The following is a 23243-nucleotide window of genomic DNA, read 5'->3' on the forward strand; positions in this document are numbered from 1 at the left end:
AGGGGAAGCCCGGAGGGGAGGAACACCACCCCCACCTCCTTCTCTCCTCGCCCCTCGCAGTCAGGGGGGAGAGCTTTTGTTCCACAGCTCCGAGGACGCACGGTAAGAGCGCGCCGTGCCACTCGCACTCCGGGTTGACCTTGGTTGGGTTTGGAGGGGTGACAAGGTGAAGTGTGTGTGTGTGTGTGAGGGGGGGGGGGACGGGGGACGTGCTGGGATGTTGTTGGAGAAGAAAGGGAAGAGATGGAGGAGGAAGAGAGGGAAAGGCGAACAGGAAGCGTGCGTCTCCTCAACTTTCTGTTTCTGAAGCGGCGGAGGACACGAGGACACACAGCCGGGTTGAGATCTGGGGTTTTCTCTCTTTGAGTCCAACTCGCAGCCTTCTCCAAAAACTTCCTCAAGTCCACATAAGCTCTCTCTTTTTGTAACAATCAAAGTGTGTGTTTGTCGTCGGGTGCAGGTTTGACAACATGAAATAAAGGGAGGTTGCAGTGTGTTTTGTGGGGTTGCGCTGAGGGTGATGATGATGATGATGATGAAGATCAATTATGAGTACTAGTGAGCTGCGTGCGGTGAGGAGGGTGTGAAGTTACCTTCAGGGTCACGTGGTGAGGTGATACTCTTAAAATAAGAATGAAGTAGAAGGAGTCAAAAAGTGACGTCAAAATACACTTAAAGTAACACAAGTACTCGTTATGCAGAACGGCTGTTATCAGAATCGTATAGTTTGTTTATTTAATGATTGTTATTATTACATCGATGTCCTAAAGAAAATATGTGGAGCTGATTCAAACCGCTTTATTTTAATAATGACTCATTCGTGTTTAAATGTCTGCACAAAGGTTCGTTTGATGCCAAAACAACTGCAAATATTTCAAAACATAAACGCGATTGAAACCTATTAAGGAAAAAGTCTAAAACGCTGCAAAATGAGGAACGAATGTTGTCACCTAAGTTAAGGGGGAGGAAGATGAAGCGTGTGCACGTGTGTGTCTGTGTGTGTGCGTGCGTGCGCGCGTGTGTGTGTGTTGCTCCAGTGAATCTGGCCCCTGGCTCTCCGTGGCGCACAGAGGAAGTTACCGTGCGTAAAAGGTCAATCCAAACGTCGGGGTTTTCTCGGGTAAGGTGAGAGGAGGAGCGGCCCCGCGGCCCCGCCGGGTCACGTGAATTATTCAGAGGTCGATTGTTCGCGCCTGTCGGTGCTTTGTGTTGTGCCCTCGTGTCATAACCGCACCTCACTTTTCCCCTTGGCTTCATCAGTATAGTCCATTAATCAGTAACCATCAGGAGGAGTGTGGGGGGGGGGGGGGGTCCTGTACATCAGAGCTGATCCTGTGGCCTGTTGTGAAAGTCAAACCTTTTTGTGTGTATAACATCTGTGTATAACATCTGTTTATAACCTCGCAATGCTCCTCCACTAAAGGTGTGCATTAAAAAGTTGTGTCCCTGTGACTGCTGCCTGCTGACGTCACGTTCAGTAAATGTTCTGCACAGCCACCGGTGGAAGTGGCCGGTTCTCCTCTCTTTGCATGCACTCTGCAGAGGAGCTGCACAGACCCTCTGTGGAGATGCGGTGGAGCTGTGGGCAGGTGAGATCCAGAGGCCCCCGCCGAGAGAAACTTTAACTCATTTCAGCAGCAGCCATGGCATTTATTCATTGATGTGAAAGTGTCTCAAAGCAGAGCAGAAAATAAAATGATGGATGATAAATTGATCTTTTAAGGGATTTTAAAGAAAATATCTGCTGGTTTTCTCTTTTTCTCATGATCCTACTTTAATATTTTACCTAGTTTTTTTTATGCCAGTTGCACAAACAACTCCAGGTTTAAAGAAGACTTTAAACGTCTTTACTTTGTGCCTCATTTCCTCACCTGTAATATGTGTTTTTAGCTCTGTAGGTTGAATATAAGCTTGTCTTCTTGTCGCTAAACAATGTTGCTGTTGGCTTAATCTTTAGATTATTGCCTCTGACGCAGCAGAGTTGACGTGACGCCATCAGCAGCAGGGTGTCGGTTGATGTATTTTGCATGTTTGAGTCCCTGCAGAAGAGATGCATGCTGGGTCCGTCCCCTGGACCCCCCCCCCCCCCCGGTCGTACCCTACGTGCTGCAGTTTCCACAGAAGCTGCTGTTTTGGGGAATTAGCGAGAACACGCTATCAATGCTACTTCCTGCAATTGTCGAGCGAGCAAAACGAGCTGAAACGTGGACGAAGCAACACAGACGCCCATTCGAAGTGTTTCGCGTCATTGTTGGTGCAGCGGAGCCGTTGGACTTCTGGCTCGATAGAAACGACCAACTTTCTTCCTTCTTCTGTTGATCCAGCTGTAAGTTAAGACCTGATTCGGAGCTGCTGTCGCTTCCCACGAGTCAACGACTTGAACTTCACACAATGCGTGATCGGCAGAGACTGACGCGGAAACGGTGAAGGGGAAATTATTTATTTTGTGGTTTGGTCCACCGGTGACCGTGAGAAACCCAAACCTTTTGACTTTTGTAATAGAAGTCGGTTCTCCTTTTTTTAAGGGGCCGTTGTACTTTTGCATTTTCTTTTTTGTTGTGAAAATGCCACTAATGTTCGAGCATTACTGGACTGATTGAGTTAAAATCCAGCGGCTGTCTTGGCGCTATTCTTAGCGAGCGGCCCGATAAGACGAGTACCCGTCGGAAGGGATGAGGCAGGAAAGGACGCCGTATTTACGGTGCCACATCTGGAAAGCTCTGTCGCTGACTTTGTCCCTCAAGGAAAGAGATCTTTCAGGCACCTTTCTGTGGTTCCTTTAATCACAAAATGACCCACGACTGTGATGACCTCAAGGCCTGAGAAGACCTGGGGGAGCTCTTTGGTTCACTCAGGGGGCCACGGTGTCTCGTTAACTCCTCCTCGCCCCCCCCCCCCCCCCCCCCACCCCTCGGGGGCGGGTGGAGGTCGAGCAGGGTTTGCGAAGGTGGTGTCGCACCCGCATTTCCTTCAGGAGAGACGCAGGGACGCTGACCTGCACCTCGAGACACGTCTGGTTCTTCCCCATCTGGCTGCCACTCAAACACACAAGGCCTCCTCAGTCAACGATACAAAGACATCTGTCTGCACACACACACACACACACACACACACACACACACTCGGAGGAAAAGGTAGTCTCTTTCAGCAGCAAACGAGCGGCCAGTTTTAATAATGGAACAGTGTTCAGTGTGAGAAACCAGAGATCACCGATCAGACAAGACGTCCATTCATGGGCGTGACCTTTGACCTGTTGAGCCAGCCACAGGTGGCTGTGACACCGTGACACTGTTAGCGCACCTTTGTCCGCCCGCAACAGCATTAACCCCAGAGTTTGTGCTTTTTAGAAAAGTAATCGTGTGTGTGTGTGTGCGTGTGCGCGTGTGTGTGTGTGTGTGTGTGTGTGAGGAAATAAAAGCCAAGACAGAGAACACGATTCAAAAAAAAAATGTGATATGGGCTTCCAGGGAGTTTTGGGTATAAAATATCAATCTGCAGATTGTAATTAGTCATCTGTGTTTGTTTACAAATGAAGCTTAAAGACTGAGAAGAATAAAGAGAGCTAAAAATCTTCTTAAAGTCGGATCAGCGTGATTCCCTTAACATGAATGAATGCATTATTGATCCATAAACTGATCCATAAATAATATTAAGATACCTGGCAGGGAACATTTCTCTGCACAATGGCTACTTACTTACTTTTAGTTAATAATAATAATAATAATAATAATGCTGCATTAAACAGTGAACAGATATGAACAAGCGGGATTTACTTTTAGCTACAAAAGAAAAAAGGAAGCAAAGGTTCTTCCAGCCGAAGTGAGCCGATCTCCAGCGATGTTTCCTGGTGACGCGATGTGGAAAGAACGTCACGTTTGGGCTGAATTCTCCTCAGAGTGAACACAACAGCGTCCTTCCCCAAACACACGACTCACGCAGGGTTCGGGCTGCCAATCCACTTTGTAGACCTAAGGGAAATATTGACAAAGACTTGGTTAAAGGTTCGGGGAAAGATCCGGAAAAGACCCCTTTTTTTTTTTTTTTGTTTAGGTTAATAGTTGGTGAAATAGTTTCCAGCCTCAAAGGTTTAGAACAACAATCAAATCCTTGTTTGGGTCAAAATAATCACAGAAGTGATGAAATGATGAAAAAAGTAAATGTTGGAACCAACAGCGGCCTCCTGGTTGATTATTTGTTAAATGTCTAACTGACCTGGAGTCTGTTTTTAAACATCTACTAACACAAGAGACTCATTGGAGTAAATCCTGGAAAAGTCTTGAGTTTCGTGTGTGTGTGTGTGTGTGTGTGTGTGCTTTACAGAGCTGTGGCATTCCTGTAAAGACACACACATTCTTCGACGCACACATGTGGCGGGTATTTATAGGTCCAGCGCCCCGACGTCACCGTGGTAACCAGAGCTGCAAAGCCGCTGCTTCCTGTCCAGGAGTCGAGGGCACACGCGCACACACACACACACACACACACACACACAGAGAGAGAGACACACCCTCACTCATGACAACATTTGTACTTTATTAAGTTAGTTTCGTAATTTTAACAAGATTGTCTTCACAAAGTAAATGTTTTTTTGTTTTATGTCATGACCTCACTTTCTCATTATTGCCTCACAGCAAAGTATTTAGTTTTAACAATAAGCTTCTCCTGTGTTAACAAAATATGACTCTTTTTACACAGTTCAAGTCATAAGTGGAAGACGTACTTTATATAAGTAAAAGTAACATAGTGTGAAAATACAATGTATTCCAAATTGTACTTAAGTAAAGGTATTAAAGTAGCTTATTATCAATGATGCACATTGGCTCCTTTCAAAGATTGATACCAATATAGAATATTATATTATTTCTTTCACTTATAAAAAAAGCTCAACATTCTCGACTGTAATAAACAGAAGCAGAAGTTAAAAGTAGTGAGAACTAAACAAATACAAGTGGGGATCAGATGTGTCGGCAGATGTTGAAGTCGCTCCGAGCCTCCCTCTGACTCACTGGAAACGCAGCCCGACGCTAACAGTGACGCTAACAGTGACGCTAACAGTGACGCTAACAGTGACGCTAACAGTGACGCTAACAGTGACGCTGGGATGGAGAAGGAGGAAGTGAAGGCACATAGAAGAGGAAGATATATGCATCCATTTGTCTACGTCATAAAAAACTGTCTATTTTTTACACTTTTATTTCATAATGACAGCTTCAAAATAAAAGCATGGCGGGTGTTGGAAATGGAGCCTGATGCCTGGTTGAAACGTGGATGAAGCCTGAAGAGAACCTTTTAGCACCTCCTCGACTCCTCTCACACACTTTTTCCAGAAATAAAATGCACTTTTGAAAGCTGCTTTAACCTGAGTTTTAATTTGACTTTTAAAAGCCAATGGGGTCGAGGAAGGGTGACCTCATGGGGAACATTACCGGCAGGCGTTCAGTCATTCTCACTCCCAAAACCTTCCAGGAAAACCTCCGTGTTTGCGATTGGTCCGGCGTGTGTGTGTGTGTGTGTGTGGTGACTCGATGCTTCATGCTCAGCGTTGCTTCTTTCATTCACAGCTGATGGATGGATAGCAGGAGGAGGAGAAGATGTCGTTCTTCGGCGTGGAGTTTGTCAGGAAGAAGGAGCGAGGTGAGGCTTCTCTTGGTGGACCTCAGCCTTTCGGTTCCATTCGCTTTCCTGGCCCAGAATGAACAGGCCTCCAGCAGCTGTTCCAGAACTTTCTATCCTGTTACATGGACTTCCAGTCGTCAAAGTCCTTTTGAATGAATGGAAAACGCTGACAATCTCAACTCAATGAACAAAATCATGAAGCTCAAATGTGTTCTGAAGGTTGTTTATTGACCTGGGTAGAAAAAAAAGGAAAACCAGTGAAACCTGGCTGAGCAGAAAGGATGCTCAGGTGTGAAGGGACGATGACATGTGGGCAAAACGAATTGACTAATTGATTGAAGCGTTTTATTGGAGTTTCCTGCTGCAAGATGCTACGACCAGATTGAAAAGAGAGATTTATAAGTTGTTGTTTCTGGTTGAAATGGCTCCAAACCATCTCGGACGTTCATTTCATGTCTCTTTTTGGGATTTGATTGGCAAGAAAATTGACCTGAATTGAAAATAACAATGTGTCGTGCGTGTCTTTTCCAACCAGAGCTGGAGAGAAGACTCTGCGCCAACGACCGCGAGTTCAACCTGTCCTTCAAATACGCAGTGAGTGGTTGGTGAGGGGGGGGGGGGGTCAGACCTTTAAACCAAACAGTTTGCTAGCACATATCACAAATATTTAGAAGAGAAGCCCTCCTTTTTTGGGGGGGTGAGGGCGCTGAAAGAGGAGATGTGGCTTCTTCTTGCAGGTGACGTCGATCCTCGCTTAGGTTTTCTTCTGAAGGAGTCGCCTCTGCAAGGTCAACGTCTGCCTCGTCAACACAGCAATAAAAATAATACATTCTGAACTTTGTTGATGATTCAATCAGACGATGTGAATGAGTCAATGAGAAAAAAAAACACTCTGTTAAAACAGAGCAGAGGTTGTTAAACCGATACAAATGCTTTACACAAAGGAAAGTTTATTTGTACAGCACATTTTAACAGGAAGGTTCTTTTCATCAGAGCAAAAAGGACATTTAAAAACAATCGATTAAATCATTGAAAACAGACATTAAAACAATAAATACGCTTCAAATAGAACAAAAGAAGTATAGACCTTATTTTTCCAAGTGATTCCCCCCATGTGAATTTAAACACTTGCAGTCAGAGCGGGTGTGCGGGGGTGTTGTTGTGAGTACAGGGAACGAGTGATAAGCGGACGTGGCGGGGGGGGGGGGGGGGGGGCTGATAAGATAAGATCCACCTGGCGCAGAGCAGGCTCCTCCCACCACGAAGCCTGATTTATGTGTGACATTTAGAATTTTTCACATTTTCATTCATTTTTCATTTAGTGTTCCTAGAAAAAAGCCCTTTGTGGAAATTCCCTGAACTGCTTCAGTTAGAAACTCGTCTTTTACGACGTGTTTGGGGCTTGTTTCCTTGTGGGATTGGCGCCATGTCCTCGAATTACATAAGCGTTGATATTTACTCCTGCGAGGAAAAGCTTTCTCAAGGTTCTCTAATCTGGTCTCTGGTAAACCTTCAGCGGGAACTATTGACTCCATCATCATGTGTGGAATCAACATCATCATCATCATCAAAGGGTTCCTCGCTTTTTTTTAATCTCCAGAGGACCACAAAGAAAGGCAAATATTTGATCCGGGCATTAGTGTGATTACCCAGCATGCTCCTGTCTTATCATCCCGGAGGCATATGGCTAAATTTCCTTCATATAAACCTAATTTGAGATGGATTGAATTATTATTAGTATCACAATAACTTGTTGCGTGTATTCAATCCCCCTCTCGCAACCTCTTTACCAGACGAACGCCATCAAGACCTCCAAGTACAACCCCTTCACCTTCCTACCCATGAACCTGTTTGAGCAGTTCCAGAGGATCGCTAACGCCTACTTCCTGTTCCTGCTGGTGCTCCAGGTGAGGGAAACAAACGCACACACACACACACACACACACACACACACACACAGGAAGCACTCAGGCTGTCTTTATGTGAAGAAGAGTTCGCTTTGCATCCCGATCGGCGCTGCAGCCGGGCGTCAACCAATCAGGAGCCGCGTCAACCGTGTGGAGTGAGATGAAGGAAGTGGGATAATCAGGACAGGAAGTTGCACCACAGCAGTTTTAAATACACAATGTGCGATGAATTGTTAAACTACGTTCTGTCTTCTTTCCTCAAATGCAGTTTATTTTGATTTGTATTGTTTTTATTAATGTATTCAGTTTTTATAAAGACATGTTTTTTTTCATGAATGAATCTTTCCTGTCAGACCGCTTAAAGCGTCCCGCAGGACTAAAGTGTGACGGCTCCCTCTGTGTGTGTGTGTCCTCCAGGTGATTCCTCAGATCTCCTCTCTGTCCTGGTTCACCACCGTCGTGCCGCTCGTCCTCGTGCTGACGGTCACCGCCGCCAAGGACGCCACCGACGATCTGGTGAGCGAACCCCCGTTTACAGAGAGCTCGTGTCATTGAGGATCTTCTTGTTCTTCTTCTTCTCAGCAGTCAACACACGGCCTCCTTTAACCGTTAACCTGAGGGTCGTCTTTGCATATCCGTGACCACGGCTGCTTTAACAGAGCGAGTGGACGAGGACTCGTGGGCGGCACCGGGGGGGGGGGGGGGGGTGGAGGCGAAAGGAGCCGACAAAAGGCCCTCGACATTTTTTTACAATAACACAAGAGGAAAAATGGCAGGGATGACACATTGTAGCAGATTAGGGAGGAATTTCTACTGAATCCGGAGCGAATGACCTCGACAATGAGTATTGCGTAACAGTCACGACATGGAGGTGATGAGCAGCAGTTCAGTCACACTCAAAGACAGGATTCCATCTGTGACCCGAGCGCTTCTTCTTTAGCAACAGTGCACAATGATTTTAAAAAGGGAGACTGCAGAGTCTGCAGAGAAGATGTGAGGAGCGTCCCCCCCTCACACACCACGTCACATCCGAACTACGGCAATATTCGTGTTAATGATTGACAAACCGTTTTCTATTTCTGACACCGCTTATGGGAACCAAAACAAAACAGTTCCTCCTAAAAACAATGAAAGAAAAATGACCTTTTCAAACAAATATGATGCACCTACTGTGTGTGTGTGTCTGTGTGTGTGTGTGTGTGTGTGTGTGTGTGTGTGAGTGTGTGTGTCCTACAACATGATGCCAAACTAACAAGAGGAAATAAAAGCCATGAGTTAAACGTTAGCCGTCTGAGGGGAACAAAAGCTCTTTTGTTCGGCAGAGGTGGCGATCTGATCCCCCCCCACCCCCCCTTCCCTCCTTCGTCGGTATCCATCTGTTGCTTTAGTGACGAGTCACTAGGTGCAGGTGTTGATCTGGGCAGGTACACGCGCGCACAGACTGACCGTGTAAGGCGACGCGGAGGACATGACTCAGCAGAAACAACAGCTGCTTTTTGTCAGCTGCCACCTGCTGAAATTAAGGAATTTAATAGATACAGGGCTTTTTTCTAAGATTATATTGATGACATCGCTTCATTTTATGTCCATGGATATAATTTCTGCAGTTAATTACTATCAAGCCTCATTTTCCATTGGTTTCACGGTTGGATGACCATAATCATCTGATTCTGCGGCTCCCAGATACGTTTTTCCTAGAAAGATAATTAGTCAAACATAAGTAAACATTATTCCTTTTTCAATCAATTCCAATACATTAAATGACATGAAATAATTCAAGAGCTTCCCACCGCTCTTTGTAAAATCCCACCTGTGATCTCTGTGATTTTACTGCAGGTAATTGAGTAGCTACTATGAGGACAAAGCAGTGAATAAAGTTACATCAGAAAACAGTGACGCAAACACTTCCCACATTTCCCACAAGTCCTGTTGCTCAATTTAAAAAGGGTGGATACCACGTGGCCTCTGCGTCTCACTCACAGAAACAAACAGTTATCTTAAGCCGTAGAGACGGAGGAGGAGGCGCCGCTGAGAAGGGAAGTGGAGGTTTTCACTACTTGTCAATAAGCCGAACACAGCTTTATCTCTCATGGGAAGTTCCCATTTTCATCTTGTAACTCAAACGTCTCGTCAGACATCAGCCCATCAGTGTGAAATATCAGAACCCAACGTGTCTCACCATTGTTCCCCGATGAATCAGTACATTGTGTCCTTTGACGACGCGGCGTTTCTTTACGTGTGTGTTTTTTTTTTGTGTTGCTTCCAGAATCGCCACAGGAGCGACAATCAGGTCAACAACAGAAAAGTTGACGTCCTTATTGACAGAAAGTAAGTTTAGTTTTGTGACTCGTATCATTGTGATCACATTACATGTCGTTTAGCTGCTGCATTCATCCAAAGCGACTTAAAATAAGGATGCAAACTCAAAGGAAACAAGAAAGTGCAATTTTTATCAAATAAGCCGTCCTGATGTCATCAGGGTGGTGTTCTTCAGGGAACCTTCCTGGGTCCCCTTTAGTCGCATTAATGTTGTGTTGTTTGGGGGGAATATGTCTGTTTAGATTCCACGCATAGATCACACATAGCTCACATACTTAGAATAGCCAACGGGATACAAAACAAGCGCTCCCCACCATCCTGCAGCTGCTTCCTGTTGGCAAGAGGAATACACCGATTGGGTCCAAATATCGGAATATTCTATAAATATATGCAGGTCTGAAATAGCCAATGTGCAACAAACAACAACAAAAAAATAAGGTCATGTTAGTGTCTTCACACAAACGCGCCCCATTTTTAAATTATTGAATAGGTTCCAAAAAGTAAATACGTTTTAATTAATTTTTTTTTTTTTTTTGCCTAAAACCACATCTAGGGACATGGAATGAAGAAAAGGCTTAAAATTTCAAAATGTATTATCTGTAAAGTCTAAACTTTAACAGATTGTTAAAATCCCCCTAAATAAAAACTGACCACCCACGTCAAACCACGACATATTAATTATTGACTTTTAAACTTAATTCGAAGTTAATACCCTTGATCAACCACAGAAGTAAGATCCCAACAACAACTGTACAGGTGTTCGATAGAAATACTTTATACTGTTTATTTCTCCACAAGAAGCAGCTGCAGGATAGTCAGAGGTTTTCCTTCTGTTGACTTTTATTAAATATCTACGTAGTGATTATATAAGTTATAATATATTAATATAAGTAGTGATTGATTTGGTTTGCTCTGCAATGGGAGCTGAACCATTGTGTGTTTTCCACAGATTCGTTCATTTGTTTTAAAAAAATTACTTCTTTACTTTTTCATTAAAAAGGTGAAAACAATTTGAGTTGTGGTGAATTTAGAATTTATTATCGAGATGCATTATTTTGGGGCCTGATGGAGGGTTTGAATGTCATTGTGCACATTTTTTTGTATTAGATGAGTATGTTAAATATTTTTCCTTTTTATGCTATTAATCATTTATTCATTATATAAGATGTAAAAACAAATGTGAAATGGTCATCACAAGCCTCACAGTAACTACTACGTTTTTAAATAAAAACTTTTCAATAACATTTTACATGAAAAACAGATGGAGGCTAATCAGACCTACTGTTGGCGCACAGATAATGCAGGAAGCTGCCAGGAACATGCAGTGAAGGAAAAGCAGCTGATATCAAGAAGAATGTTATTTCCTAAAAATCCTCAAAGAAAAGGAGAAAAGAAAAACATTTCCTCTGAACTCTAAACAACCTGCTTCCCGTCCTCAGACTGCGCAGCGAGAAATGGATGGACGTCCAGGTGGGAGACATCATCAAACTGGAAAACAACCAGTTTGTCACCGTGAGTGGATTCCTTTACATGTTTATGCATTGTTTCGTTTGAAATGTTTTTACTCTATGTGTGTGTGCAAAGTGCAGAGCACTGCGTAATTGAAGAGGCTCATACGTTATCCCGCACCATGAATAGATAAGGGAAGTGTTTGATTGCTACCCCTTATCTGGCTTATCTTATTGTCATCTGATTGCAAAACCTAAATACTCAATCAATATGGCTCCACTAGTAGGATGAATGACAACACCAAGCAGATTCAAGGCTATAAAACCTCTGCTCTGTAATCACAGGCCGACCTCCTGTTGCTCTCCAGCAGTGAACCCCTCAACCTGGTTTACATCGAGACGGCAGAACTGGACGGGTGAGTCTTTTTCTCTACTCTGGTGAGACATCCTTTCGTCTGCGCCGCGTCACCCTCCCTCGTCTTTGCTCTCCTTCTGCAGAGAGACTAACCTGAAGGTGAGACAGGCCCTGACCGTGACGGGAGACCTGGGCGAGGATGTCGAAAAGCTGGCCGACTTCAACGGTGAGCCTGCAGCGAGGCAACTTCCGATCATGAGCGTGCTAAAGGTTCACGGGGTGTCCCGCCTTGGTCTGATTCTGTGTGCATTTGAGCCGCGATGTGTCTCCTTTTGTACCAACCCAGAAGACGTTTGTGACGCAATAGGCCTCGTCTATGAGAAAAACTCAACCTGTCTGTGTCGACCCCCTCCCTCCCTCTCTGCCTCCCTCCCAGGCGAGGTGCGCTGCGAACCCCCCAACAACCGCCTGGACCGCTTCACGGGAACACTGACCCACGCGGGCCAGAAGTACTCGCTGGACAACGAGAAGATCCTGCTGCGAGGCTGCACCCTGAGGAACACCGGCTGGTGCTTCGGACTGGTGCTGTTCGGAGGTGGGTGGGGGGGGGGGGGCGGGGCTTATCACAGACCCGTATCCGTAGGCAACTGAATTAACTGTGTTAGATAAGCATCCGATTTGACTCTCGTTTCTCACACAGACGGTTAAAATGACAGGAAGATGTGACCTAAGATGATTATGATTCACTGGTTTCTGTTCCTGTTTTGTTTTTTTCGCAGGACCGGAGACCAAGCTGATGCAGAACTGTGGGAAGAGCACGTTCAAGAGGACCAGCATTGACCGCCTGATGAATGTCCTCGTCCTGTGTGTGAGTTTCACTTCTTCAATGAAAAATTCTGACTTGTTTGTGGACAGATAGAATATAGTTAATCAAATACGAATATATTCACACGTCTCTTACTCAACTTTCAGATTCATCGGAAAAAACATGAATAACTTATTTTGTCGTGCGGCTGGTTTCCAAACTGCAAACCTTTCTGACAGATTTTCGGCTTCCTGGCCTTCATGTGCGTCATCCTGGCGATAGGAAACTGCTTGTGGGAGCTGAACGCGGGCTCCCGGTTCACCGTGTTCCTGCCTCGGCAGGACGGAAACGGCGCCGGCTTCTCCGCCTTCCTCACCTTCTGGTCCTACGTCATCATCCTCAACACCGTGGTGCCCATCTCTCTCTACGTCAGGTAAACAACGTCGAGAAAACGCGGCAAATCCAGAGACTCGTCCCCGCTTCTTCTTCTCAACCTTGTGGTCTCGTGGTCAGCGTGGAGATCATCCGCCTGGGGAACAGCTTCTACATCGACTGGGACAGGAAGATGTACCACTCGCGCAACGACACGCCCGCCGAGGCTCGCACCACCACGCTGAACGAGGAGCTCGGCCAGATCAAGTACGTCTTCAGCGACAAGACGGGGACGCTCACCCAGAACATCATGACCTTCAACAAGTGCTCCATCAATGGAAAGTCCTACGGTAAGGTCGTGCCCCCCCCCCCCCCCTTTTTCCTCGTTTCCTCGCACCCTGATTCCCCCCCCCCTGCAAGTCATCTTTCCATTCTTTTCAGGGGACGTCTTCGACTACACCGGTCAGAGACTAGACATCACTGAGGTGAGTTTCAGTTCCACAATCCTTCACACCTTAAAGTCCAATTAGGTGATTAGTGATACATCCCCCCCCCCCCCCTCCAGTGCACGGATACTGTGGACTTCTCCTTCAACCCACTGGCCGACCCTCGCTTTGTGTTCCACGACCACGCGCTGGTGGAGGCGGTGAAGCTGGAGAACCCGGAGGTCCACACCTTCTTCCGGCTGCTGGCTCTCTGCCACACCGTCATGGCCGAGGAGAAGAAGGAAGGTGACTACGATCCCCTCTTTGTCTTGACACTGTGATTAGTACCATTTTGACTCAGAAACACGTTTAAATTTCATCGCCGTTTGTCACAATCACATCAGAGTTCATAATGGTCCAAAGACAACGTGGGTGGAAGACATACTGGATTAAATGAAAACAGTGACCCCCATAAGCTCCTGGCGTGAGCCCCCCCCCCATTGACCTCCATGTTCCTGCAGGGGAGCTCTCCTACCAGGCCCAGTCCCCGGATGAGGGCGCTCTGGTGACGGCCGCCAGAAACTTTGGATTCGTCTTCCGCTCCCGATCGCCCGACAGCGTTTCCATCGTGGAAATGGGCGAGCAGCGCCGCTACGAGCTGCTGGCCATCCTGGACTTCAACAACGTCCGCAAGAGGATGTCGGTCATCGGTACGCTGCCCCGGGTCACGCGGTGCATCGTTGTCGTAATGACCGTTGCCTCACCTTGTGTTTGTGCGCCCAGTCAGGAACCCGGAGGGGAAGCTCCGCCTCTACTGCAAAGGCGCCGACACGATCATCTACGAGCGGCTGCATCAGTCCTGCAGCAAACTGATGGACGTCACCACGGAGCACATGAACGTCAGTAGCCAGCGCGTGTGATGAGAATGTTATGTTTCCCGCTGGATGTTCGTCTCTGCACCTTTGTCACGCGTGAGACCTGCGCCTGAAGTGTTGATCCGTGCATGCAGGAGTTTGCGGGGGAGGGCCTGCGGACCCTAGCGCTGGCCTACAAGGATCTGGACCAGGAGTATTTCAGCCGGTGGAAGCAGCGGCACCACGAGGTCAGCACCTCGCTGGACGACCGGGAAGGAAGAATGGACGAGCTGTACGAGGAGATAGAGACGGATCTGCAGGTTGGGGTTTTGGAGGGGCCTTTCTGTAGATCTCAGTGGAAACTGGATCTTTTGTACAAGTGAATGTGGGTTCTGTATCTGAACGTCTGCATTCCAGCTGCTCGGAGCCACGGCGATAGAAGACAAGCTGCAGGACGGAGTGCCTCAGACCATCGAGCAGCTGGCCAAAGCCGACATCAAAGTCTGGGTTTTGACTGGCGACAAGCAAGGTACCCATCTCCAAATACGATATTCATCACATGTCGATTTGTGTTCGGTCCAAAACAACAGAACAGAGGCGACACTTAACTGGGTTTAATCACAACATCCATTTGTACATCCAGACAATTGTTTAAAAGCGTCCCCTTTACATTCGGGTTGTGAGATCGCCTCCTGTGACCAAGCATCCGATGGTCATCTACATGCTACACAAGGGAGAGGTTTGTACCTGCTTACTCACGACTTGCGTCCGCCTCGCAGAAACCGCGGAGAACATCGGCTACTCGTGCAACCTGCTGCGGGAGGAGATGAGCGAGGTCTTCGTGCTCTCGGGGAACTCGCCCGAGGACGTCAGACAGGAACTGAGGTCAGAGCACGTTGGGACGGAGCAGGAGGGGAGCGCGTCCGTCCATCCGGCCACTTGGAAACAACTTATATACGTGCACGTATTTTCAGAAACGCGCTGAGCTCCATGAAGCCAGCGGAGGACTCGGCGGTCCGGACAGACGGCCCTCTGGGTAAACGCGGGCAGGTGATGCCAGACGAGGCGGTGAATGGAGAGTACGGACTGGTCGTCAACGGACACAGCCTGGTACGATGGAGGGCAGGGTCCCGAGCACGATCTTCACGCTCTTGTATGACTCCTGCATGTAACCCCCTCCACCCACCCCCCCCACCTGTTCCCTCAGGCCTACGCCCTGGAGCGCAGCATGGAGCTGGACTTCCTGAGGACGGCGTGCATGTGCAAGGCGGTGATCTGCTGCAGGGTCACTCCGCTGCAGAAGGCTCAGGTGGTCGAGCTGGTGAAGAAGTACAAGCGGGCCGTCACGCTGGCGATTGGCGACGGAGCCAACGACGTCAGCATGATCAAAGGTATCGCCGCGGCAACAAAGCAGCTTTTATGTGTGCCGGTGTTTTTGGTCGACCGCTTTTCCTCAAAACAAGTTTGATACATTTTACATTTAAAGGGAACACAATTCATAAATATTTTCCGATGTGGTGTTAAAATTAAAGTAATGAAGTTTGACTTATTATTTATTTAGTCAACATATTTTGGTCACGTGATATCACAAAACATGACTTCATAGAGATATGATCCCGTTGCTCCATGTTGATGACATGGTGAGCGTCTCTCAGCTGTCAGTATTTCTGCCCCCTAGTGGCCACAAATGGATCACTGCAGCTTTAAGTTGTACGATGGACAACCAGAAACCGACCAACTGAAACATTCTGCGTAAACCCGTCTCCTCTTCTTCCGTTTGTCCTCCCAGCCGCCCACATCGGAGTGGGCATCTCGGGTCAGGAGGGCATGCAGGCCGTGCTGTCCAGCGACTACTCCTTCGCGCAGTTCCGCTTTCTGCAGCGCCTCCTGCTGGTGCACGGCCGCTGGTCCTACCTGCGCATGTGCAAGTTCCTGCGCTACTTCTTCTACAAGAACTTCACCTTCACCTTCGTCCACTTCTGGTACGCCTTTTTCTGCGGCTTCTCTGCACAGGTGAGGGGACTTCTACTTTTCAGAGATGAATATTATACTTTTTACCTAAAACAGCAGAGAATTCGATCATAAATACAAAACCCTCTTTAATATTAAACTAGTGGCTCCAGGCGTTTTTTATATTGTTGTACTGGTACTTGAAGGTGCTTTTTTTCTTTTCTTTTGTTAAAATACTTCTTGACCTTGCTTTTCAGACGGTGTATGACGAGTGGTTCATAACGCTCTACAATCTGGTGTACACCGCACTACCTGTGCTGGGAATGAGTCTGTTCGACCAGGTGCCCGGTCACATGTTCACTCGATTCCCCCTTTTATTTTTGACCAGGAACATAGCTGCAGAAAACATAACTTTGTCTCCCCCTGCTGGCCAGGATGTGAACGACGGGTGGAGTTTCCAGCACCCTCAGCTCTACGTCCCCGGTCAACTCAACATGTACTTCAGCAAGAAGGCCTTCTTCCAGTGCGCCCTGCACAGCTGCTACAGCTCGCTGGTGCTCTTCTTCATCCCCTACGCGGCCATGCACGACACGGTGAGGGCCGACGGGAAGGACGTGGCCGACTACCAGTCCTTCGCCCTCCTCACGCAGACCTGCCTGCTGTTCGCCGTCACCATCCAGGTACCACGGGAACCCATTTTTTTTTGTTGCACTTTCTCCTCCTTTTTGTCTGGGACTCAAAGAATTTGAGAGAAGACATTCGTTTGTTCTCCGTCCCCGTGTCTCCAGTTGGGGTTGGAGATGTCCTACTGGACGGCGGTGAACACCCTCTTCGTGTTGGGCAGTCTGGTCATGTACTTCGCCGTCACCTTCACCATGTACAGTAACGGCATGTTCCTTGCGCTGCCCTCGGCCTTCCCGTTCGTCGGTGAGTGGAAACTTGGGAGTAAAGGTGGAGGTGTGATTCAAATGTGCTCCCGAAGGCTGAGCCTGAATAGACTTTGGTGTGTTTGCACAGGTAAAACACCTGGTTTCCAGACCGGTCACCTGACTGATCCGCCTGCAAATAATAATAAGCTGTAATTCTCTTTTTTAAAAATCATTCCAACCCGAATAAAAAATAATTTCCTAAATTTAACCAAGTAGTTTTGTTACCTAAACTTTGCTAATTTCCGATTTTTTTTGTTTTTTTTGGGCATGGATTTTGATTGGTTAGTGTTTCTATCGTTCATCAAATCGCTCACCGACAGCTTGTTCTTTCTGGGTACATCAATGTACCAATGCAAACGTGTGTGTGTGTGTGTGTGTGTACAGGAACTGCCCGAAACTCTCTGAACCAGCCCAACATTTGGCTGACGGTCCTCCTCACCTCCATCCTGTGTGTCCTACCTGTCGTCACCTGCCGCTTCCTGTTTATTCAGCTCTGCCCCACCATCAATGACAAGGTACGGGTGGGGTTTATTATATGTGTGCACCATAATAGCTAGATGGAATAGATTGATAATAACAATGGCTGCTCCAAAACCATCAGGTGATGTTCAAGGTACGACAGGCCAAAGCCACGCCCCCTCCTCTGCCTCGCCGCGCCCGCATCCGCCGCACCAGCTCCCGCCGCTCCGGCTACGCCTTCTCGCACGCGCAAGGCTACGGCGACCTGGTGACGTCGGGCCGCTTCCTGCGGCGCCCCGCCCCGTCGCGCTCCTCGGGTCTGGCCCACGCGGGGCGCTCCACCACCAGCTTCAGCCCCATGGGGAGGTCGGCGGGCTACAGCCCGACGGGGCGCCCCCAGGGCGCCAAGGTCCAGGACGTGGAGGTGACGTCGCTGCAGATGTACAGGAGCATCAGAGATCCCGCCCTCTGACGGACGACTGGCTTATTGGGGGGGCGCCGCCCTAGGAAGAGGCAGGACATCTGTGTGTTGCTGGAAAAGGTTTTCCCCAAAGCTCCAATCTGTCCGTCCGCTAAGACGAAGTCCACGGTCCGCTCAGCCCGAGACGAGGTCACGGGAAGGTCAGGGCTTTTATTTTGTAATGGTTTCATCAAAGGGAAGCTACAGAAACATCTCGTCCTCTTTGGAATTCGAGGGTTCATGTGAACTGTGGCTCATAAGCGAGGAGACGGCGGGAGGGCAGATTCACTTTTATGTAGGAATCAACCACAGAAGGAGGTGGAAGGGGGGGGGGGTATTCAGGCCTCACAAGGAGGACGTGGTGTCACCATGTCTGTAGGCTACCCAGAATGCCTTTCCCCTGGGAGTCCAGATGCACAGCAGGCCTTTTGTACAGAGGAGACAACCAGCCATTTGCAATATGAAATTAACTTTTTGTACAGTTTTTACTTTATTCCTAAAGCTTTAAATTTTTCCTTTAGGCAGATGGTGTTGCCCCATGGCAGCGTCTCATGGCAGCGTCTCATGGCAGCGTCTCATGGCAGCGACTCATGGCAGTGTCATATAAAAGTGTCACGTGACAGCAAGAGAATGTTTCAAAGATGAATCCCATATTTCTGCTTTCATCGCCTTCTATTTCCTCTTAGTGGAGTAATAGCTTGTTGCTCACTCATTTGTTTAGTAAATTATAAAGTAAAAAGTGCATTTAAAAAAAAAAATGTATGTGGATCAACTTGTCTTCACGCTTCTCCGGTAAATACTTGTGTTTTATTAATCAAGGACAAAATGAGTTTAATGGATGTTTTTGATTAAAGTACTGTATGTTACCTGGATTAAACCGGATCACATTTAGACCCACTTCAGAGCAAATGTAGTTAAAGTACACAAGAATGTGTCTTAAATTTTTCTTGATTGATAATAATATCATTGTTTGCAAATGATGTGTTTTCTTCAGCCACAAGCCTGCTACTTTTTGTCCGTGGACCCTATTTATTCTACCAAAACGCCTGTTTGTCTCAGTTGTTTCTTGCCGGTTTCTAACGTCTTTCTCTCTCAATTCTGGCTGGAAATGGGCTCTTTGAGTCCGCCTTGATATCGAAAGAAAAAGATATTCCTTTATATAATGCATTGCAGGGACTATAATGAAAAAAACGTTTGATGCAAAAAAAGCGATGTTAACAAATACATTTGCACAACTCATTCAATGACTGGCAGCAGCTACGTGTGAAGCACAACGTTTTACACGCCGCTGTTATTTTGAAATGTTTCAATGTTTGTTGTTTGACTTCAAGCTGAAGATGACGGCGGCTCTTTAACACACAAAGATTCGTTCAGGAATGATGCACTAAAGCTTTATCTGATAGCCGACCATATTTTCCATCTCTCGTGGTATCCATGGAGATGCACCGACTGGTTTTATCAGACGGAAACTTTCAAATGACGAGAGGCCGTCATGGGAGGAGGGAAGGAGTGAGGAAAGGAGGGAAGGAGGGAACAGCAGGAGGTCTGAGTGAAGAATGACTGGGTGAACGTGTGCTTCATTTAACCCAGAAGTCACAGCGGTTGTCATTAACGTAAACAGCAAGTTTACTGTTTCTGAAAAAATATATACACAAGTGGTCTGAGGAGACCTTTCCTTATTTCCTTATTTCCTTATTTCCTTATTCATGGTCATAATGTAGTGAATTGTAGCCATAATGAAAACGTAAGATAATTGTCAATATATATTACTGTCATTATATCCCTGTTTCTCAAATATGACAAAAATATACATTGTTTTATCTCCGCTCTTCCTGTTATCCATTTTGTATCTTTTGTACTCAACATTTTTACTGCAATAAAAAACCATCAAAAATGTATTTTCTCTGCTGTTTTTTTCACCTTTTGGTCCAATAAGTATCAGTTGTAATTATCCAATTCGTTGTAAATTCATCAATACAAAGAAAAACCTTGTTGTCTCAAGCTACAAAGAAAGAATCACAGAAAAAACACATTTGTTTTAATCTCTAACAGAGCTGGAAAGAAAAAATAAGTAATCACAGTGAAGAATGCTGTACTATGGAGCTTTATCACAGGTTGTTTTTTGCATTTTGCATTGTCTTGGCGCCCAGAAAATCTGTGGCACAATATGGAAACCACAATCATGTGAACTATAAACGCTGCAGACCTAAAATGCTCCTTTGGTGACCTTTACCTGTGTGTATCCACGTTAAACGCACCGTGCACCATGCGCTTGGACCCAGAGGGCACCTGTGAAAAACACCTCTGTGTTTAATTTGTGAAATGTTTCAATCAAAGATCATTTAATCTTTGTTTTACTTTTGAAACATTTAAGAGAAATTCCAACATGTGAAGCCATTCTAAACTTTAATTAGAAGACTAATTTAGTAGAAGTTGAAAGCTAAAGAGTTGGGGTTAGCACATTGTCTGACAATGCTTAAAATAATTATTGAAAATAGATATTGTGGCTCTATTCTGGTAACAGACGATTCTCAACTAGAAGATTTCCAAATTTCTATAATTGGTTGATTATCAAAAAATGACATCAGTCAAAATAGCACTTGTTTAACTTTTAATCTAAACGCAGTAAGACATCACTTGATTGTTTTCTTTATGGATTTTATTATCTGAAATAAGAATAAATAGTGAATATTTATTGAGAACTTAATGGCAAGTATTCGGCACAAATTATCTGCCAAACTGTGATTAAAATAAAAGTGAAATCTCTGCTGCCCTCCTGCGGCGGAAGCAGCTCCTCCAGCTGACACAACAATGCTGCGTTCACGGCGCCCCAAAATACGGTACTTACAGCTCCCTCAATGAAAAATAACTTTTTGCTCAAATGCCCTTTTACGATAAAAGTAAATTCCTTGTACTGTATATACACCATACATCATAGAACTGTTTTGGCACAGGGGATTGTCGTGTGTTAACGTTGTTAAGTATTGGGGGGAAAAATCAACTGTTATCGCTCGAACGTGTAATGATACAATTCCCCATAGACTGTGAACGCAGCACGAGGACCGGACTTGCCTTACATTGTTAACGTTGATTTCTCCCGTTCACGCCAGTATTTTTGGTCGCTAGCCGAAACCGGGAGGGGGGGTCCAGGGCGCCCCCACAAAACGCGTGAAATCTCGAACAACGTTCTGGCAGCAGGACCGCACACCGGGGCAAAACTGTAAGATACTTTTCCGGTCGGGAATTCATACAATTTCAGTCAGTTGTTCGGTATCGAAGTAAAAAAAAAAAAGCAGAAGAAGACAGCCAGTGACGCTCGGTTAAAACAAGCTAACGTTAACGTTAATTAACGATTCTCGGGGCATTTCACAACCGCTTCAGCGGTGGGTCGTGGTTTTAATTCACGCATGGGGGGGGGGGGGGCTCAGGTGGCTTTTAATACGTGTCTTCGGGGGGGTGTGACGGTTTGTTTTAGCTCCTGTTTTTAACTGCGTGTCCGTACACCTGCGCGGGTCCTCCCGGGTCGGTGTTTAACGGACGGCACTTTTCTCCGGCTAGCTTGTTTCCCATGGCTACCGCGCGCGCTCCCCGCGGCTCGTTCGCGTGTCCGGCCGGAGAAGAGGAGAGGGGCAGTGGCGGGGGGGGGGGGGGGGTCATCATAAGGTGTGATTATACCACTACGACCTCTCTTTGAGGAAGAGGCAGCTGTATGAAATAGGAGATAGGGAGGGACCCCGGGAGGAAAGGGCAGCTGCGGGAGTCGTGCCGACGTCGCCCCGCGGGGAGGCGTCGGTTCATCGCTCCGTCACCCGGCTACCTCTCTCCCCCCTCCTCCTCCTCCTCCTCCTCCCCCCCTTTTGTTGAACCCGAACGCCCACCTTTCTCCGGGGGAGGTTTGAATGGTGTATTCTGCGCATCCCGGCTGAAGTGTTGTGTTTGTTCTTTCGCCTCCTCTTCTTCCTCCTCCTCCTCCTCCTCCTCCTCCCGCACTTGGTCTGGAAGCTGGGGCCATGAGGCGGATCTCCGGGCTGTGACCCTGCCCGGACCGGAGGCTGCTGGTGGGGATGGTGCCGCTGTGAAGAGCCCGGTGGTGCTGTGCTCTTAATTTTTTTTTGCCGGAAAGGGACATGCCTGCGGTCGGGGGGACGGGGAGGAAGTGCCTGGACACCATGAGTATTTTCAACCAAGACCATGTTGAGGATTTCTACGAAATCGGGGACGAGCTGGGGAGGTAAGTTGTATCCCCCTTTTTCTTCCTAACGCGTATTCCCCCTTTTCGTGGTGTGACATCAATGCTGGGGGGGGGGGGGGGGGGCACCCATCTTGATTTTACCTCTCTAAATTCACGTGGTCATTTTCTCCATTTCAACTAGTCCACCTTAAAGGTCACTGCGCCCCAACAGATGGGTCTGAGCACCCAAACGTGCAGGTCCAGCGTGGCTTCGAGAAGTCCCAGTGACACCCTGATCAATGCAGTCCATAATGCATGGCTGTCAGTGATGGAGCGGTTAGCGGCTGTCACTGTAGCTTCCTTTTCCCTGGAGATTTATTGCCGGACCCGGGGCGGCACTGTGCGTCCTTTGTATTGGGAGGGGATCTACATCGTGGCCGAGCCGGGTCCATCCAGGCTGCGTTTGGTCAACAGTGAAAGCTGGCCACTGGGGATAAAGAAGTCGCATGTAAATGGGTGTTTTGTTTTTGTCGTTGTCTGGATTGTTGCATAAAATGACAAAAGCAGGGTGGTCACACAAAGAGCGAGCGATATCCTTGATCTGCCGTCACGCAAAACCACACAGTCCACACCGGTCCGGCCTCCTTTTTGGAGCTCAACTTCCCCCCGCGGCAACTTGACAACGTAGTAACAGAAGATCGCTTCCGAGTGTCAGAAACGTGGAGGTGGATCTCTGTGACTCTGTGGTTATCAAAGTGACTTGTTGGTAACAGTAGTAGACCAATGGTTTTCTGCCTGCAGCTCTGTGGGGGAGCGCTGCAGTTGCTTTAGCGGCTTCACAATGCTGCTTCGGTAATAGAGATGATTGGGGAGCTTTGTGTAATGGGATTGTATTTCTGGCTGCAGGTAAAGGCACAGCTACGTGAGTGTGTTTGGTGTCATTTGGTCGTCGTTCCGACACCAGGATCCATTCTCTGTTTGTAGCTCGACTCACAGCTTGATGATCTCAGGTTTTTCAACATTTTGAGTGCGCTGTGTTTTGTAATAAAGGCTGTTTTGAGTGTGCACTGATGGCCAACCGCCCAGAGAGCGAATCGCACCCGTCTGTTATTTGGAAGGATTCCATCTCTTTACACGACCGAAGAATGATGTATGACTTGGCGGAAACCCAAA

General features: G+C 47.1%; 2 protein-coding genes across 3 annotated transcripts in view; both read left to right on the forward strand.

Annotated features, from left to right (window-relative positions):
* On the forward strand, positions 1 to 19780 carry LOC119224818 (probable phospholipid-transporting ATPase IM). Its single transcript, XM_037482214.2, has 28 exons — positions 1 to 102; positions 5562 to 5634; positions 6152 to 6210; positions 7410 to 7523; positions 7941 to 8039; positions 9790 to 9851; positions 11282 to 11354; positions 11636 to 11706; positions 11789 to 11871; positions 12082 to 12240; positions 12425 to 12513; positions 12690 to 12883; positions 12964 to 13172; positions 13264 to 13307; positions 13388 to 13553; positions 13769 to 13957; positions 14031 to 14146; positions 14257 to 14421; positions 14519 to 14630; positions 14881 to 14986; positions 15076 to 15211; positions 15309 to 15492; positions 15891 to 16114; positions 16309 to 16392; positions 16486 to 16731; positions 16840 to 16978; positions 17365 to 17495; positions 17582 to 19780. The coding sequence occupies exons 2-28, from the start codon at positions 5592 to 5594 to the stop codon at positions 17909 to 17911; spliced, it is 3627 nt and encodes a 1208-aa protein (XP_037338111.2). The 5' UTR covers positions 1 to 102; positions 5562 to 5591; the 3' UTR covers positions 17912 to 19780.
* Positions 19781 to 20954: 1174 nt separating this feature from the next.
* The window catches only part of dapk1 (death-associated protein kinase 1), a 41563-nt gene continuing 39274 nt past the window's right edge, over positions 20955 to 23243 (forward strand). For both annotated transcript variants that reach the window (XM_037482206.2, XM_037482207.2), the window contains exons 1-2: positions 20955 to 21119; positions 21902 to 22130. In XM_037482206.2, coding sequence (XP_037338103.2) covers positions 22027 to 22130 — 104 coding nt within the window. In that variant the 5' untranslated portion in view covers positions 20955 to 21119; positions 21902 to 22026. The remainder of the gene's footprint in view (positions 21120 to 21901; positions 22131 to 23243) is intronic.

Source organism: Pungitius pungitius, chromosome 5, assembly GCF_949316345.1.
Source record: "Pungitius pungitius chromosome 5, fPunPun2.1, whole genome shotgun sequence".
In the NCBI taxonomy this organism is placed as follows: Eukaryota; Metazoa; Chordata; class Actinopteri; order Perciformes; family Gasterosteidae; genus Pungitius; species Pungitius pungitius.

Bases quoted from the DNA above. Each gene is read 5' to 3' on its own strand.
- LOC119224818 (XM_037482214.2), top strand. From the start codon at position 5,592: ATGTCGTTCTTCGGCGTGGAGTTTGTCAGGAAGAAGGAGCGAG. The intron at 12,514-12,689 runs GTGAGTTTCACT...CCTTTCTGACAG, and splicing joins TGAATGTCCTCGTCCTGTGT to ATTTTCGGCTTCCTGGCCTT. The intron at 13,308-13,387 runs GTGAGTTTCAGT...CCCCCCCTCCAG, and splicing joins AGAGACTAGACATCACTGAG to TGCACGGATACTGTGGACTT.